This window comes from Apodemus sylvaticus, chromosome 12 (assembly GCF_947179515.1).
Source record: "Apodemus sylvaticus chromosome 12, mApoSyl1.1, whole genome shotgun sequence".
Lineage (NCBI taxonomy): Eukaryota > Metazoa > Chordata > Mammalia > Rodentia > Muridae > Apodemus > Apodemus sylvaticus.
Genome location: NC_067483.1, coordinates 68,444,077 through 68,460,288, shown reverse-complemented (window position 1 = coordinate 68,460,288; position 16,212 = coordinate 68,444,077). Strand labels below are relative to the sequence as shown.

The window sequence follows — 16,212 nt, the reverse complement described above, 5'->3', positions numbered from 1 at the left end:
AATCCTCTACTGTTAGCTTCTATAAATTAGACTAATTTTAGATTCCATCTTCAAGATCAAATGGTATTTTTTCATGTGTCTGACTTATTTCACTTAACAAAATATCCCCCCACATTCATCCTGTTGTCACAAATGACAAATTTGTAGCTTTTTAAAAAGTTGAATAGTAAATGTGTATGACTGTGTGTGTGTGTGTGTGAGAGAGAGAGAGAGAGAGAGAGAGAGAGAGAGAGAGAGAGAGACTGTGTGTGTGTGTACTTTTTCTTTGGAGACTGTGTGTGTGTGTACTTTTTCTTTGGCCATGGCAGATGTGTATGTCCATTTTATCTCTTGTGATTTCAGACCTGTAGACACTGCTTGGGCAGTAGAAACATGTTTTCAATTCCCTGCAGGTATGATCCAAAGGAGAACAAGTGGACCCGGGTGGCTTCTATGAGCACTAGAAGGCTAGGAGTGGCTGTGGCCGTGTTGGGAGGGTTCTTATACGCTGTAGGTGGCTCTGATGGGACGTCTCCACTCAACACAGGTCAGTCGGTCAACGGCAAGCAGTCTGAGTTCCAAACAGCACATTTTCCTGGGGAGAACCCCCTGTACTAAGTATTAAATGCTCAGGTTATTCTAGAACTTTCAATATAACATCTTTATTAATTCTTGAAATTTTTGATGCAAAATGTAGTCATCCTCCCACTCCTCTCAGATCCACTCCCCTCCCCATCCAGTCCCAACTTCATTTGTCTTCTTCTTCTTTTTTTTTTTTAGTAACCCACTGAATCTAGTTTGTGCTGCTCCTATATTCATAAATGTATTCTATACATTTTCTTTCTAGGAAAATGTAACTCAAAATTTCTAATATATTCCCAAAGTTTTCTTTCTCTACATACTTTATAAGCTGCCAGAAACTTACAGTGAATTTTTAAAAAGTCTGGGGCTGCAGAGATGACTTGGTGGGTTAAGAACACTTGGTTAAGAACACTTCTTCTTGTTCAGTTCCTAATACCTACATGGTGACTTACAGCCATCTGGCACTCCAGTCCCAGGGGTTCTACTGAAGACACCAGGCATGCCATAGTGCACATACACACATAAGGGCAAGACACACAGACATAAGATAGGTAAGTAAGTAAACAAACAAATAGGGCACAACTTAACAAAACAAAATTCTACTTTCTAAATAGACGGAGTTCCCTACCTCCCATAACCACCACCTCCCCTCAGTAAAAGAGAATTCTTTTAATATCAGAATAAGTAAAGCCTTAGAACTACAAGCTTCTTTGCTTTTTCTATCTAGACCAGTGGTTCTAAAACTTCCTAATGCAGCAATCCTTTAATACAATTGCTCGTGTTGTGGTGACCCCCAACCATAGAATTAATTAATTACTACTTCATAACTGTTATAATCACAATGTGAATAGCTGATATCTGATCCCCCAAAGGGTTCATGATCCACAGGTTGAGAATCACTGGTCTAGAGATAATAGGTATTTTTATCTAAGGATATTGTCAGTGGCACACCATGGGATTCATTGTCATGTATCTTCAGTGGCTCAGAAGACACTAAGCAGACTCGGCATGGGAGAGCATGCCAGTAATCCCAGCACTTGGGAGATCGGGACAGAGGATTGATCATGAGTTTGAGGCTGTACTTCATAGTGAGTTCTAGGCTAGCACCACAGAGCAAGACTCCACCTAAAAAAGAGCAAAGCATGAATAAATAATCAAGTAAGTTATATGAGGAAACTAAAAGTATAAAAGCTGTCTAATTATAACAATAACATTTTAGTACTAAACTGTTCTTTTAAGTCATAATCAAGTTCCACCCTATTAAAAGATAGAGAGTGCATATAAGTAGTTATGTAACCACAACTAGACGTTAACACATGCTCTTTCCTCAGAAGATGACTGTAGGAAACTGGTTCCTGATCAGACTATTTACTGAAAATAAGTGGCTCTGAAGGAGGCAGGCCCGTGCTCACTTACTGATCTTTTATTCACTGCAGTGGAGCGCTACAATCCTCAGGAAAACAGATGGCACACCATAGCGCCTATGGGGACCAGAAGGAAACACCTCGGCTGTGCAGTGTACCAGGACATGATCTATGCTGTGGGGGGTAGAGACGACACTACAGAGCTCAGCAGTGCTGAAAGATACAACCCCAGAACCAACCAGTGGTCCCCTGTGGTGGCCATGACATCCCGCAGGAGTGGAGTAAGTGCCAGCTACTGGGAGCTTTGAGCTCTGTGAGCAGACACTGAGAGGGCGTGTGCACAGGAATGCTCGACTCAGCACGGTAGGCTGCACCAGGGCTCTTCGAGGTGAAGTGCTGTTGTACCTGTGCTATATTTCCCGTGTCTCAGCTGTCAAGACACTTGTAGGCAAAATAGGAGAAAACTCAAACCGGAAAAGCTTGTATTTCTTTTGATTGCTTTTAACTCCAGTTGCTAAATATTTCTTATCCATTCATATATATTTGTATAAACTATTTTTTTTTATCTTTTACCAGCCACTTCTCTGGATGGTATCTTTCCTAGATCATCCCCTATTTAACTTCTGTATAATAGCACTATTTCTATGTAGTATTTCTAGCTAATTTTTTTTTCAATTAGACTTTGTATACTGATGCAAACAGTAAAACATACCTGGCCTTTCTACTAGTCTTCCAAAGGTGGTTTGGGTCTGCCCCATCTGTAATGTAGGCCATATCTGGCTGACCTGTAGTCATGGTCTCAACCACAAATGAATGACCAGCCACTAAGATGTCCAAAATGGAACATAAAATTCATCATTCAGAATGTTTGTCTCAACAAAACCTAACCCATTAAACACTGATTGTGGCAGGAGTCCATCATTGTAGGACACATACTCAAAGGAAAGGGAAGCAGACTGCACCTAGAGACTCCATAATCTGAGGATAAAAAGGAGCAAATTCTGCTTGGCATACAAGCCACTGAAAGGCTCCATCAAGTGGAAGACTCGTGTCTTGATCTGTTACTGGGAACTGTAATTCTCACTGTCCACTTGATTACATTCTTGCTCATTGAGAGTGAAATGTCTACAGGATTCTTGTCATGGGGCTCGTGAAGGAGACTGAAATGTTTACAGTGGCCACAGTAAGGCTGTGCTGGGGAGTGCTGTATGTGACAGAAGGACTGGCAGATGGGCTTAATTAATGCATGAGTTACTCAACCCTGTATACTGTTTCAGAGACTAACAGTTACTCCAGTATTACGAGAACACAGAGTTCATTAGAAGAGGGGGAAATGTAGGAGGTAAGGCTAAACATGGTGGCCAGATTTCTGAAAACCTGAGTAACATTACAGATCTAAAACCTGTCTTAGGCAGAATGGAAGCTTAGAAGTTTTTGAACAGGAGCGATATGTTTATATTTGTGTTTTTAATATTTTAGTAGCAATTTAGAAAGTGGATTAGAGTGGGCAAACCAGAAGTGAGAGCAGTTTGGGGGTTCTTTTTCATACTGAGGGGATGGTTTTCTACATTTTACAAATGCATCTGACTCTTCTTGTGTACATATATTAATAAAAGACCTAATTTAATGGTTCCTATCATTTCATAGCTTACTGTTCCTTTTTCTCCCTGACATCGTGTAAACTAGAATATAAGATCGGAGTAGTCTACCTAGAAAGAGTGTGACATGTCCCCGCGGCTTTCTCAGTTTTCCAGCAGCCTCTGTGCTTTGCTCCTACAGGTTGGCCTGGCCGTGGTCAACGGACAGCTCATGGCAGTAGGGGGTTTTGATGGCACAACATACTTGAAGACCATTGAAGTTTTTGACCCAGATGCTAATACATGGAGGTAACCTTTAGACTTTTCCGAGTCTTTATTTCTAACTTGAAGTCATGGGCTTGAGAAAGATCATGATCACCAAAAAGTGGCATGTACTGACATCCTCACGTGGTTTCCTGAAGGGAGCTGACGAAACCCAGACATGGTGATGCATTTTAACTTGGTTGTTCTAAAGTATCTGATAAAAATATTCCTATGTTCTTTTGAAACCATCTCATTTTATGTAAGTAGAGGTGAGAAAAACAATGAAGAATATCCTTTCTATTCCCGTCATATCCTGCTGGGGAAACCAGTGCACCAAGAAAATAAAGGTGTGCATAAATAAGCTAGGGCCATTATTAGACTCAGAGCCAGGGCCTTCAGTTCTCAGTGTGGGTATGCAGACTGTTTTTTGAGAAGCCTCCGTTGTAGGGCATCAGACACTAGGCAAGCACTCCCTACACTTGTTCTTGCTGAGACTGAAGTAACTGTCTTGGGAGTCCATTTAGTGCTGCGCAGTCATGTACTAAAGTCAGTTAATGCAGTGCTCTGTGCTCCAGCATTACATTCTTCATGACCAAGTTTATCCAATTTCCTGAGTGGTCTGGTCCCTGAGGAAACAAAAGTAGATTCCCTGCATCCCAGTGTGGCACTATAGTGCCATACTAAGTGGAAGTGCTATGTGATTAGCCAATGAAGAAGGGATGAGGAAGACAGGGAGGCGTGTCTGTCTGTAGTGTGGCTGCAGAAGCCTTGCTAAATCAATAAATGGATAACGGACAGAGAAGAGAAGGTTTGCATAAAGAAAAGCCTCCCATTCATGGAATATTTACTTCTTTATACAGGGTTTTCTTGGGGGGAGGGTAGGAATTTATAGTAAGCATAATTAAAGAAATAACTACAACTACTTCAACTACTTCTATCTCATAATCACAGTAATTTATATATGGACTTTTGTCAGTAACTGTCATTAAAATTAGTAATATGTGGTGAATCATGAAGGTCCTAAAATCATCTATAGATTATATAATGTAATCTGTAATATATATGTACATCTATAATCTAAAAACATTTTTTGTTGGTTTGGGTTTTTTGTTTGTTTATTTTGTTTCATTTTTTGAGACAATGTTTCTTTGTTCAGCTCTGGCTGTCCTGGAACTCACTCTGTCGACCAAGGTGGCCTCAAGATCCACCTGTCTCTGCCTCCTCAATGCTGGGTTAAAGGTGTATGTTCTATGCCCAGCCCAAACTTAATAATTTTGTTTTTGGTTTTGGCTTTTTGAAGCAGGGTTTCACTATAGGCCAAGCTAACCTTCAATTTACTCTGCAGCCCAGGCTGCCTTCGAACTCACAGTAATCCTCCTACTCAGTCTCCTGATGCTGGGATTACAAGCATGGGTCACCTTGCTTGGTGGGGGGGGGGGGGATGGGGGGTTGCTGTTATCATTGCTATTGTTTTGTTTGTTGTTTGGTTTTTGATTGTTTGCTTTGCTTTCTAAGAAAGTAGCCCTCTGTAGCCCAGGTTGGCCCAGAATTATGTAGGTCAAGGCTAGTTTTAAGCTGAGATAATCATCTTACTTCATTCTTCCATGTTTGGTAATTATAGGTATGTATTACCATACCTGGTGCATATCCCAAATCAATTTTATTTCATTGCTGAATGAGGAGCTAGTATTTTTCCCCTAAAAGTCTTTAACTTTGAAGATGATCTTGTTCACATATCGCAAACCAAATGTTACTATATAGATGATACTATATAAATGATATTATATGGACAAGAGAATAAAAATGAATAATCAATGGGCTGGGAAGAAAGAGCAGATGGTAAAGTGCTTGCTTCTGCAAGCATGAAGACTTGATTTTAATCCACGGAACCCACATGGAAAGGCAAACATGGCGGCATGCATCTGTGATAGCCAAGCTGGGGAGGCAAAGGCAAAGCGACCCCAGGCTCCCTGAGCAGTCAGCACACCTCCTTCATGAGTTCCGGGCCACCAACAAACCAACCAGAAGGATGTCTTCTGAAGAATGTCATTAAGGTGACCTCTGGTCTCCAGCCGTATGTGCACCTGACCACAGAGACTAGATATCGAAAAAGAAAGGAAAGGAGGGAGGGAGGAAGAGCGGAGAGGAGTGGAGGAGAAATTGAGCAGCTTTGCTTGGTGCTCAAACCTATCATCCCGCCCTATAGAAGCTGAGGCAGGAGGATTGCCACGATTTTGAAGCAACCAGGGCTGGAGTGAGATCAGCTCAAAAATCAAATAGAAAAATGAAATGAAAATAACTAAGGCAAGTACTGAGGTGCATACCTATAATACCAGCACTTACATAGCTGTAGGCCTAGGAAGATCATAGCAAGAGAAATAAGACAATTAATAATTGAGAAAGTTTTAGGCAAGGAGAAAATATGTCTGGGAAATAGATAGCCAGGCATAAAATTAGACACAAAAATGTGGACCATAATGTTTTGTGTTTTAGAAGCCAGACTGGGTGCAAAGCTCTAGTGTAAAAGGAGGGAGGGGCAGCCTCACTCACTGAGTTTTTCAGTCCTGGTCTGACTTCTGCTACTCGCCAGTGTTCCGCTTGCTTCTGACTGTGGAAGAGTTACATGAAACTCACAGTGCTGTGGCTGATGTCTTCATTTGAAAGAACAGTGCTTTTTCCAGTTAGAAAATATGCCTTTGTTTTCTCTTTGCAGGTTATATGGAGGAATGAATTACCGTCGGCTAGGAGGTGGTGTAGGAGTTATTAAAATGACACATTGTGAATCCCATATATGGTGAACACAGAAAAAATCTTGCATAAGCTCCTTTATATTTGGAAGAGCCTTGACTTCGAAGCTTTGTACAGCTCGAGAAAACAATAGAACAAATTCTATCCTTTGCCGGTGCCTCAGCATTCAGAAATACCAGGCTAACAATGGAACTCACCTGCAAAATGCCATCTTTGCACAATGCCTTTCCGCTCTGTGCAGAAGAGTATTTATTTTTGGCTTTAATTTATCATGGAGTTTTGATGGAGATTTTTGTTTGTTTTGTTGGTTTGGGTCCTTTGGGTTTTTGTTGTTGTTGTTGTTGTTGGGTTGTTTTTTATTTTTTATTTTTTAATTTATCCTTCATACCATGAAAAAAAAGGAGAAAAAAATGGCAAAAGTTCCAAGCTGCAAAATTGTCATTGCTTTGTAGGCTTTGGGTTGGTGTTAAAACTCCTGGTAAGGGCAGAAGGGCTATGTGTGACCTGGTGTCATTCCTCTTAGACACTGTCCATCTGCGGAGATTGCCAGTGATGAAAGTAAAATGCTAGTGTATGTGCTCGCTCCCGTTCCGCACTAAATAGTAGCGCACTCCAAGTGTAAAGAGGGCTGGAGATGTTCAGTAAGCGTGTGCTGCTTTTGCAGAGTTCAGCTCCCAGCACTTCTACCTGGCAGCTCACAACTGTGTGTAACTCTATCTAGATCAGTGGTCCTTAACCTTCCTGATGCTGCAGCCCTTTAATACAGTTCCTCATGTTGTGGTGACCTCCATCCATACAATTACTTTTGTTGCTATTTCATAACAGTAATTTTTCTGCTGTTGTGAATCATGATGTAAACATCTGATTACAGGATATCTGGTATGCAGCTCATCTGAAAGGGTCCTTTGACCACCCTACCCTGCACACACACGAAGAGGTCACGACCCACGGTTGAAAACTGCTGAGCTTGCTCCTCCAGGGCGCTCTTCTGTCCTCTGTAGGCGCCTGTATTCCTGTGCATTCATATACATACACACACATATACCCATCAAATGCAAGTAATTTTAAATGAATTTCTTTTAAATGTAGAAGAAAAACTGAATAAGAAGACATCTCACTAAACGGGACAATTAGGAAGGACTATTAAACCTATAAAAGCAGGACTCGAATGCTACAGTTTGCATTTTCTGGTGGGTACTCACATCTGTCTAGCTGAACTTTCTTCCTACCCCATTTCCCTTTTTTCTCTGTAATGTTTTCATAGAGTTTCTGCCACATGTACCTAGGTCTCTGCTCAGGCCTCTTATGCAAACAGTGTGAGGTTCATTGATTGTCATCCTGAGAATTGCAGTGAGAGCAAGTGGAGCTGTGTAAGAGTTGTGCCGACTGTCACCGCCTGTGCTTTCTTTCCTGCCCCCTCTTTGCCACCAAGGAGCATGGGTCTTTCTCCAGCGGTAGATTCTGCTTTTCACTTTACACTGGATGTTCTGGCCTGGTGACTGAACCCTTACGAAGTAACAGCAAAGGAACGCTCCCCTTGTTGGCAGTGCGTGTGCAGGAGCACCGAGCCAGCAAAGCGCAGGGACAGAGCTGGGTCCTTACGCCGATGACTGCTTGTTCATCTCACAAGGCCACTGTCACTCTGCCTTAGGTTGCACTTTCTGATGAAAGGTTAAAATTGTTAAAGAAATAAATGAAAAATTTAGTGCCTAAGGTCCCCCCCTCCCCCCGTTATAGTCACAGACTGAGTTTTTCTTCTTTCAATGTATTTTGCAGGAAAACCTTTGAATGAGACTTTAGCCACAACCAAAAGGAATAACCTTTACCTTCTCTCTCTCCCCTGGCACCTTTTGTGTTTACATTTAAACATCATTTGCACCTTTTTCAAGGAAAAAAAATAAGTATTTGGTAAACAATTGTTTACATGTATCATTTATGCTTTTTTCTAGCATGTATAACTTTTTAAAATAAAGGTAGTATTTACCATAAAAAATGTTTTAATTTTTAAAGTTTTTGTGTTGTTTTTTTTTTAACTTTGTGTGTGTCGGGGGGGGGGGGGGGCTGTATGTAAAAGGGGTGTGTGTAAAAGGGGTGTGTGGAGCATGCCACAGCACCAGAGGACAACTTGTAGGGGTCAGTCCTCTCCTTCCAACATGTGGATTCCAGGAATCAAACTCAGTTCATCAGGCTTAGCAGCAAGTGCCTTTCCCTCTAAGCCATCTCCAGCTGGTATTTGGTACTTCTGACTTTACTGATTATGTGGACTTTTTGGTTTTGTATCTTATTTGTATATAAAGTTAAAGTGCTTCATCCTCACAGTGGTACAATTCAGACTTCTCACTGTGTGTTTTATGAACTCAGTCTGTAAACGTATTTCCTCGTGTGTAAAAGTCTTACAGTTTGGGCTTGAAAGGACTAATCATATAATACAAACCCATTTAATACAGTCACCTATGTAAAAATACCAAGGAAGTCTGCCTCTATATTTAATAATAGAACTGGTATTACATATCATTTTACCAAAGTCCTGCTCTTTCTTTTTTTTATGCCAGACTACCACTAGAGTTATCTGAAACACAGTCTATAATAATATCAGAAATACCTCTCAAAGGCCCATCTCAAAACAAAAGAAAAGGATGTTTCTGTAAGTCCGAATTTATAGGAAGAGAACACATTCTCAGAAGGATTGAGATGAGGCCCTACACATGCTCCTGAGAGTTCACAGGAGCTTTGATTGTGTTGATGTAGGTGGTGATCTTCAACCTTCCCAATGCTGCGACCCTTTGATACAGTTCCTCATGTTGTGGTGACCCCCAACCATAAAATTATTTTCATTGCTACTTCCTAACTGTAATCTTGCTACTGTTATGAATTGTAATATCTGTGTTTTCTGATGGTCTTGGCAACCCCTGTTAAAAGGATCCTTCAAAGTCCAGAACGGTCAAGACCCACAGGTTGAGAACCACTGGTTTAGAGGGTCTTGTTTTCTTGGGTCCTGCAGCCCCTCTGGCTCTTACACTCTTCTCTTCCTTGTCAACAGGGTTCCTGAGCCCTAAAGGTGGAGGTTGGAAAGAACCTTGACAGACAGAGCCATCCTATTTAGAGCTAAGTGTTGAGGGTCTCTCATTCTCGTAATATCTGACTGTGGGTCTCTGTGTCTGTTGCCATCTGCTTAAGGAGGAAGCTCCTACTTTGTGAACTCTCCTGATGATGACTGAGCAAGACCCTGGTCCATGGCTATAGCAGAATGCAATTAGGAGTCATTTTATTGCTACTTTTTTTTTTAATGAACAATAGTATTTGGGTTTACCTTAGGTCCCTGTGCTATCAAATCTTAGGTTTTGGTCACCCTAGCAGTGTCAGGTATGGTTTACCATCTGGAGTAGGCCCAAAGTCAAATCTGCCATTGGTCAGTTACTCTCACAAGCCCTCTACCACTATACCATCACACTATAGCATATCTTGCAGGCAGGACATCTTGTGGATTGTAGGTGTCATTTTTAGCAATGGTCCTTGCCATCATTTTGGAGAGTAACCTATAGTCTTGGCAACATCCTGGATTTGGGGGGATTCCTATGGGACCTCTTTGGCCAACAACTCAATTAGATGTAACTGAATCTGAGACTGGAAACTTCATCTGGTGACAGGATGGTCATTTGGGGCTTTGTCTCCCTATCATATTGCAATTTCAGGTACATAGCGGTCATATATGTATATGTTTTAAGAATCTTTTATTTACTGTGTTGTTTCCATACTGTACCTCAAATGAACCTTAATTTTAGCTGTCTCTCCTCTGTTCCTTTCCTTGTCTCCCCTTTTCCTCTCCATGACCACTCGGAGGCCCATTCCAGGCTCCCCACAATTCAGACCTGCTTGTCCCCCCTAGTCCCTTACTAACCTAACCTATGTGATTCTACAGATGATGGCATATTAAAATTGGCTCAATTAGCTAACATTCACATATAAGTGTATACATACCATATTTGTTTTTCTATTTTCTGGTTCAATCTATTTGCTTACAAATTTCATTATGTCATTTTTAATGGCTTAGTAATACTCTATTGTGTAAATGTACCACATTTTCTTATGCATTCTTCTGTTGAGAGACATCTAGGTTGTAGAACTTCCTGCTGTTACGAATAGAGCAGCAATGAACATGGTTGATCAAGTGCCTTTGTAGCAGGATGAAGTGACCTTTGCATATATGCCCAAGAGTGGTACAGCTAGATCTTGAGGTAGGTCAATTCCAGTCTTCCTGGAGACCTGCCACACTATTTCCATAGTGGCTGTGCAAGTTTGCACTCCCACCAGCAATGGAGGACTGTTCCCCTTCGCTCACATCCTTACCAGCATGTTTCATCTACTTGCAGCTGTCCAGTTGAAGATTCTGTCTCTTCCGTCTGTATTTCTGACTTCCTTCTCAAGCATTTGTGTTTGATCTGAGCCATTCTGGAAGGTGTAATCTCAAAATAGTTTTAATTTGTACTTCCCTGGTGCTAAGGATATTGAACATTTTTTTAATTGACTATTGTCTTCATTTACATTGCCGATGGTAAAACCTCTCCCGATATCCCCCCCTCCCCTAACCCCTAACCCTTCCCCCTCCTCTCTCCCCCTGCCTCCACTTATATTCCCCTCCACCCAACACACTCCCACCTCCCCCCCTCGGTTTATCTGTGTTGGGGCCTCTGTTGAGCCTTTACCTGACCAAGGACCATCCCTCCCACTGATGCCCAACAAGACCTTCCTGTGCCACATTTTTGGCTGGAACCATGTGTGCCCCTTGGTTGATGGTTCAGTCCCTGAGAGTCTTGGGGCATCTGGGTGGCTGAAATCATTGTTCTTCCTATGGGGCTGTAAACTCCTTCAGCTCCTCTGGACCACCCTCCAGCTCCTCCATGGGAACCCCATGCCCAGACCAATGGTTGCTAGCATCTGCCTCTGTATTTGTAAGGCTCTGGCAGGGCCCCTCTGGAGACAACCGTGGCATGCTCCTTTTGGTATACACTTCTTGTCATCCATAAAAGTGTTGGGGTTTGGTGACTGTTTATAGGATGAATCCCCAGGTAGGGCAGTCTCTGGGTGGCCTTTACTTCAGTCTCTGTTTCACACATTGTCTCCCTTATTGCTCCTGTGAGTATTTTGTTACCTTTCTTAGAGGAACCAAAGCACCCTCACTGTACTGGCTAGTTTTGTGTGTCAACTTGACACAGGCTGGAGTTATCACAGAGAAAGGAGCTTCAGTTGGGGAAGTGCCTCCATGAGATCCAGCTGTGGGGCATTTTCTCAATTAGTGATCAAGTGGGGAGGGCCCCTTGTGGGTGGTTCCACCTTTGGGCTGGTGCTCTTGGATTCTATAAGAGAGCAAGCTGAGCAAGCCAGGGGAAGCAAGCCAGTAAGAAACATCCCTCCATGGCCTCTGCATCAGCTCCTGCTTCCTGACCTGCTAGAGTTCCAGTCCTGACTTCCTTTAGTGATGAACTGCAACATGGAAGTGTAAGCTCAATAAACCCTTTCCTCCCAACTTGCTTCTTGGTCATGATGTTTGTGCAGGAATAGAAACCCTGACTAAGACACTCACTTAAGTCCTCCTTGAGCTTCCTGTGCTGGGTGAATTGTAACTTGTTTGAGCTTTTGGGCTAACGTCCGCTTATTAGTGAGTGCATACCATGTGTGTTCTTTTGTGATTGGGTTGCCATGCTCAGGATGACACTTTCTAGTTCCATCCATTTGCCTAAGAATTTCATGAATTCATTGTTTTTAATAGCTGAATAGTACTCCATTGTGTGTGTGTGTGTGTGTGTGTGTGTGTGTGTGTGTGTGTGTAGTTTCTGTATCCATTCCTCTGTTGAGGGACATCTGGGTTCTTTCCATCTTCGGGTTATTATAAATAAGGCAGCTATGAACATAGTGGAGCATGTGTCCTTATTACATGTAGGAGCATCTTCTGGGTATATGCTCAGGAGTGATATTACTGGGTCGCCAGGTAGTACTATGTCTAATTTTCTGAGGAATCGCCAAACTGATTTCCAGAGTGGTTTTACTAGCTTGCAATCCCATCAACAATGAAGAAGTGTTCCTTTTTTCCAACATCCTCTCCAGCATCTGCTGTCCCCTGAGATGAACATTTCTTTAAGTGTCATTTGAGTTTCCTCTTTTGAGAATTCTCTCCCCCATCCCACCCACTGTGATCCTTTTCTCTATTTTTTTACAGTCTATTCTTTATCCCCCTCCCAGTCTGCCCTCTGACTATTCCACATCTCATACTTCCTCCCTACCCCACCCCACTCCTGTCTCCAAGAGGATGTCCCCACTTCTACCCCACCAGACCTCTCCACTCCCTGAGGGTTAGGTGCATCTTCTCTCACTGAGTCCAGACCTGGCAATCCTCTGCTGTATATGTGTCAGGGCCTCAAATCAGCCGGTGTATGCTGCCTGGTTGGTGGCTCAGTGTCTGAGAAATCTCAGGGGTCCAGGTTAGTTGAGACTGCTGGTCTTCCTATAGGGCTGCCCTCCTCTTCAGCTTCTTCCAGCTTTTCCCTAATTCAACCAGCTTCTGTCCATTAGATGGGTGTAAGTATCTGCATCTGACTCTCAGCTGCATGTTGGGCCTTTTGGAGGAGTCATGCTATGTTCCTTTTGTAAGCACACCATAGTATCAGTAATAGTGTCAGGCCTTGGGGCCTCCCCTTGAGCTGGATCTTTTTGGACCTGTCACTGGACCTCCCTTCCCTCAGGCTCTTATTCTGGGTCAGAGTCTTCACTGGACCAAGGGCCTCTTCTCTCCTGGATGCCCGACAAGGCCATCCTCTGCTACATATACAGCTGGAGCCATGGGTCCCTCCATGTGTACTCCTTGGTTGGTGGTTTAGAGCCTGAGAGCTCTGGTTGGTTGATATTGTTGTTCTCCTATGGGGTTACAAACCCCTTCAGCTCCTTATGTTGAGGTTTTAAGACTTGAACTTTGTGCAGGATAAGGATAGATCTGGATTCTTCTACATGCAGCTGTCCAGTTTCACCAGCACCATTTGTTGAAGATACTATTCTCAGTGTGTATTTCTAACTTCTTTATAAAAGAATCAGATGTCCTTAGGTGTGTGGCTTTATGTCTAGGTCTCCAATTCAATTCTATTGATCAACATGTCTGAGTTTTGTGCCAATACTATGCTGTGTTCTTACTACAAATGCTCTGTAGTACAACTTGAAATAGGAGATGGTGATGCCTCCTGCAGTTCTTTGATTATTCAGGATTGTTTTAATTATCCTGGACTTACTTCCATATAAAGCTGAAAATTGTCCTTCCAAGATCTATAAAGAATTGTGTTAAAATTTTGATGGTAATGCATTGAGATTGCTTTTGATAGGATGGCCATTTTTTCTGTTAATCCTACCCATCCATGAGCATGGGAGATCGTCCTTCCCATCTTTGAATGTTTTCTTCCGTTTCTTTCTTCAATGTCTTAAAGTTTTTATTATACAAATTTCTTACTTGCTTAGAGTTGCAGCAAGGTGTTTTATATTGTTTGAGGCTGTTGTGAAAAGTGTCACCCCCTTGATTTCTCAGTCCATTTGTCATTTAGATGTAAGAGGGCTACTGATTTTTATGAGTTAATTTTATATCCAACTACTTTGCTGAAAGTGTTTATCAGCTATAGTAATTTCCCCAGTGGAATTTTAGGACCACTTATTTATACTATCATATCATCTGCAAAGAATACTTTTACTTTTTCCTCTAGTCGCAGTACTCAGGAGTCAGAGGCCAACTTGGTCTACAAAACAAGTTCCAAGACAGCCAGAGCTAGCTATACAGAGAAACTCTGCCTGGAAAAACATACATATATTTGATTCCCTTGAGCTCCTTTAGGTATCTTAAAATTATCAACTTGAGACTTCAAGTACTATATTGAATAGGTATGGAGAGCATAGATAACCTTGTTTTGTTTCTGATTTTAGTGGAAATGTTTTGAGTTTTTCTTAAGTTGATGTTGACTATGGGTTTCCTGTAAATTGCTTTTATTATATATCCCTTGTATCCCTAATCTCTCGAGGACCAAGCATTCAAATCTATGAGCCTATGGGGGCTGTTCCTATTCAAACCACCAGTCTAAAGATTTTTTTTCCTTATTGGGTTATGTGCTTTAAGTAAATCAGGATAACTGTGGTCTCATAAAATGAACTGGGAAATGTTCCTTGTTTCTATTTTGTAGAACAATTTGAGGAGTGTTGGCATTAACTTCTCTTTGGAAGTCTAGAATTCTGTGCTAAGACCATATGGTCCTGAGCATTTTTTGGTTGGAAGACTTTTAATGACTGGTTCTCTATTTTATTGTTGTTATAGGTATGTTTTTATTGTTGATGTTTTCTGTTCTTTAAATAATTATTTATGTATGTAAGGACACTGTAACTGTTTTCAGACACTCCAGAAGAGGGCATCAGATCCCATTACTGATAGTTGTGAACCACCATGTAGTTGCTGGGAATTGAACTCAGGATGTCTGGTCAGCTTTTAATCACTGAGTCATTTCTCCACCCCTGTTACAGGCCTGTTCAAATTGTTTATCTGATCTTAATTTAACTCTGGGCAATGGTATATATCAAGAAAATTATGTTTCTTTTAGTCTTTACAATTTGGTGGGGAAGGTTTTTAAAGTATGTTCCTACAACTCTGGAATTTCCTCAGTGCCCCTTTTCATTTCTAACCTTGTTAATTTGGCTTTTTTTAGTTAATTTGGTTAGGGATTTGTGAATCTTACTGATTTTCTCAAGAACCATCTCTTTGTTTCATTGATTATTTATGTTCTTTTGTTTCTATTTTGTTGATTTCAGCCCTGAGTTTGATTATTTCTTGCGGTCTACTCCTTTTGGGTGGAACAATACTTCTTATTGTTCTAGAGTTTTCAGGTGTGTTGTTGCTAGTATGAGATCCACCCACCCCTTCCAAATCCCCGCCCCCCCCCCCTCACAGAGAGGAAACTGCTTATGCCCCTCATTACAATGGTCCCAGATTCTTCTTGGTTGTGTTGTAAACAGAGAAGCCATTCTTCAGGACCCCACAAAAACCTTTTTAATACATGCACTCAGTACTGTAAACTGTCTCTTAGAACCAACTTCATTGGGTTCTATAAGTTTGGGTATGCTGTGTAATCATTCCCTGGAGTTCCCCGTCACCACAGCTATCAGGATCCCAGATTTTCCTCCCATGCCCCACACAGTCACCACTCTCTGAAGAACCAGAGAGGGCAACAAAAACTAAGGAGCAAAACATTCACCCAACAAAGATAAGACCAGCATTAATAATATCAACATCATGAATTACTATCTTCCCAAAACCCAGATGCCATCATAAAAATATAATCAGTCACAGCCAGGACAATATGTCTCCACTAGAGCCCAGCAACCTACCACAGAAGGCCCTGAGAATTACTGCATAGATGAAGCACAAGACAACGACTTTAAAATAGCGTTTATGAATATGGTAGAGGTCTTTAAAAATGAAATTAATAAATTCTTAAAGAAATCTATGAAAAACACAAACAGAAGGAGATGAATAAAACAGTTCAAGACATGAAAGTAGAAAAAGAATAAAAAAAACACACTGAGGGAAATCTAGAGGTGAAAAATCAAGGAACTCCAACAGGACCCTCAGAGGCAGGCCTCACCAACAGAATAAATAACCGAAATCACAAACACCAGCTTTT

General features: G+C 41.6%; 1 protein-coding gene and 1 non-coding gene across 3 annotated transcripts in view; one reads left to right on the top strand and one right to left on the bottom strand.

Moving 5' to 3' along the window:
* Klhl20 (kelch like family member 20) overlaps nucleotides 1–8,523 on the top strand; it is a 47,189-nt gene extending 38,666 nt beyond the window's left edge. For both annotated transcript variants that reach the window (XM_052200282.1, XM_052200283.1), the window contains exons 9-12: nucleotides 393–526; nucleotides 1,998–2,206; nucleotides 3,705–3,811; nucleotides 6,480–8,523. In XM_052200282.1, coding sequence (XP_052056242.1) covers nucleotides 393–526; nucleotides 1,998–2,206; nucleotides 3,705–3,811; nucleotides 6,480–6,564 — 535 coding nt within the window. In that variant the 3' untranslated portion in view covers nucleotides 6,565–8,523. The remainder of the gene's footprint in view (nucleotides 1–392; nucleotides 527–1,997; nucleotides 2,207–3,704; nucleotides 3,812–6,479) is intronic.
* Nucleotides 8,524–15,475: 6,952 nt separating this feature from the next.
* LOC127697987 (small nucleolar RNA SNORA11) lies at nucleotides 15,476–15,576 on the bottom strand. Its single transcript, XR_007980642.1, has one exon. It is a non-coding gene; the product is annotated as a small nucleolar RNA SNORA11 (small nucleolar RNA).
* Nucleotides 15,577–16,212: the final 636 nt, after the last annotated feature.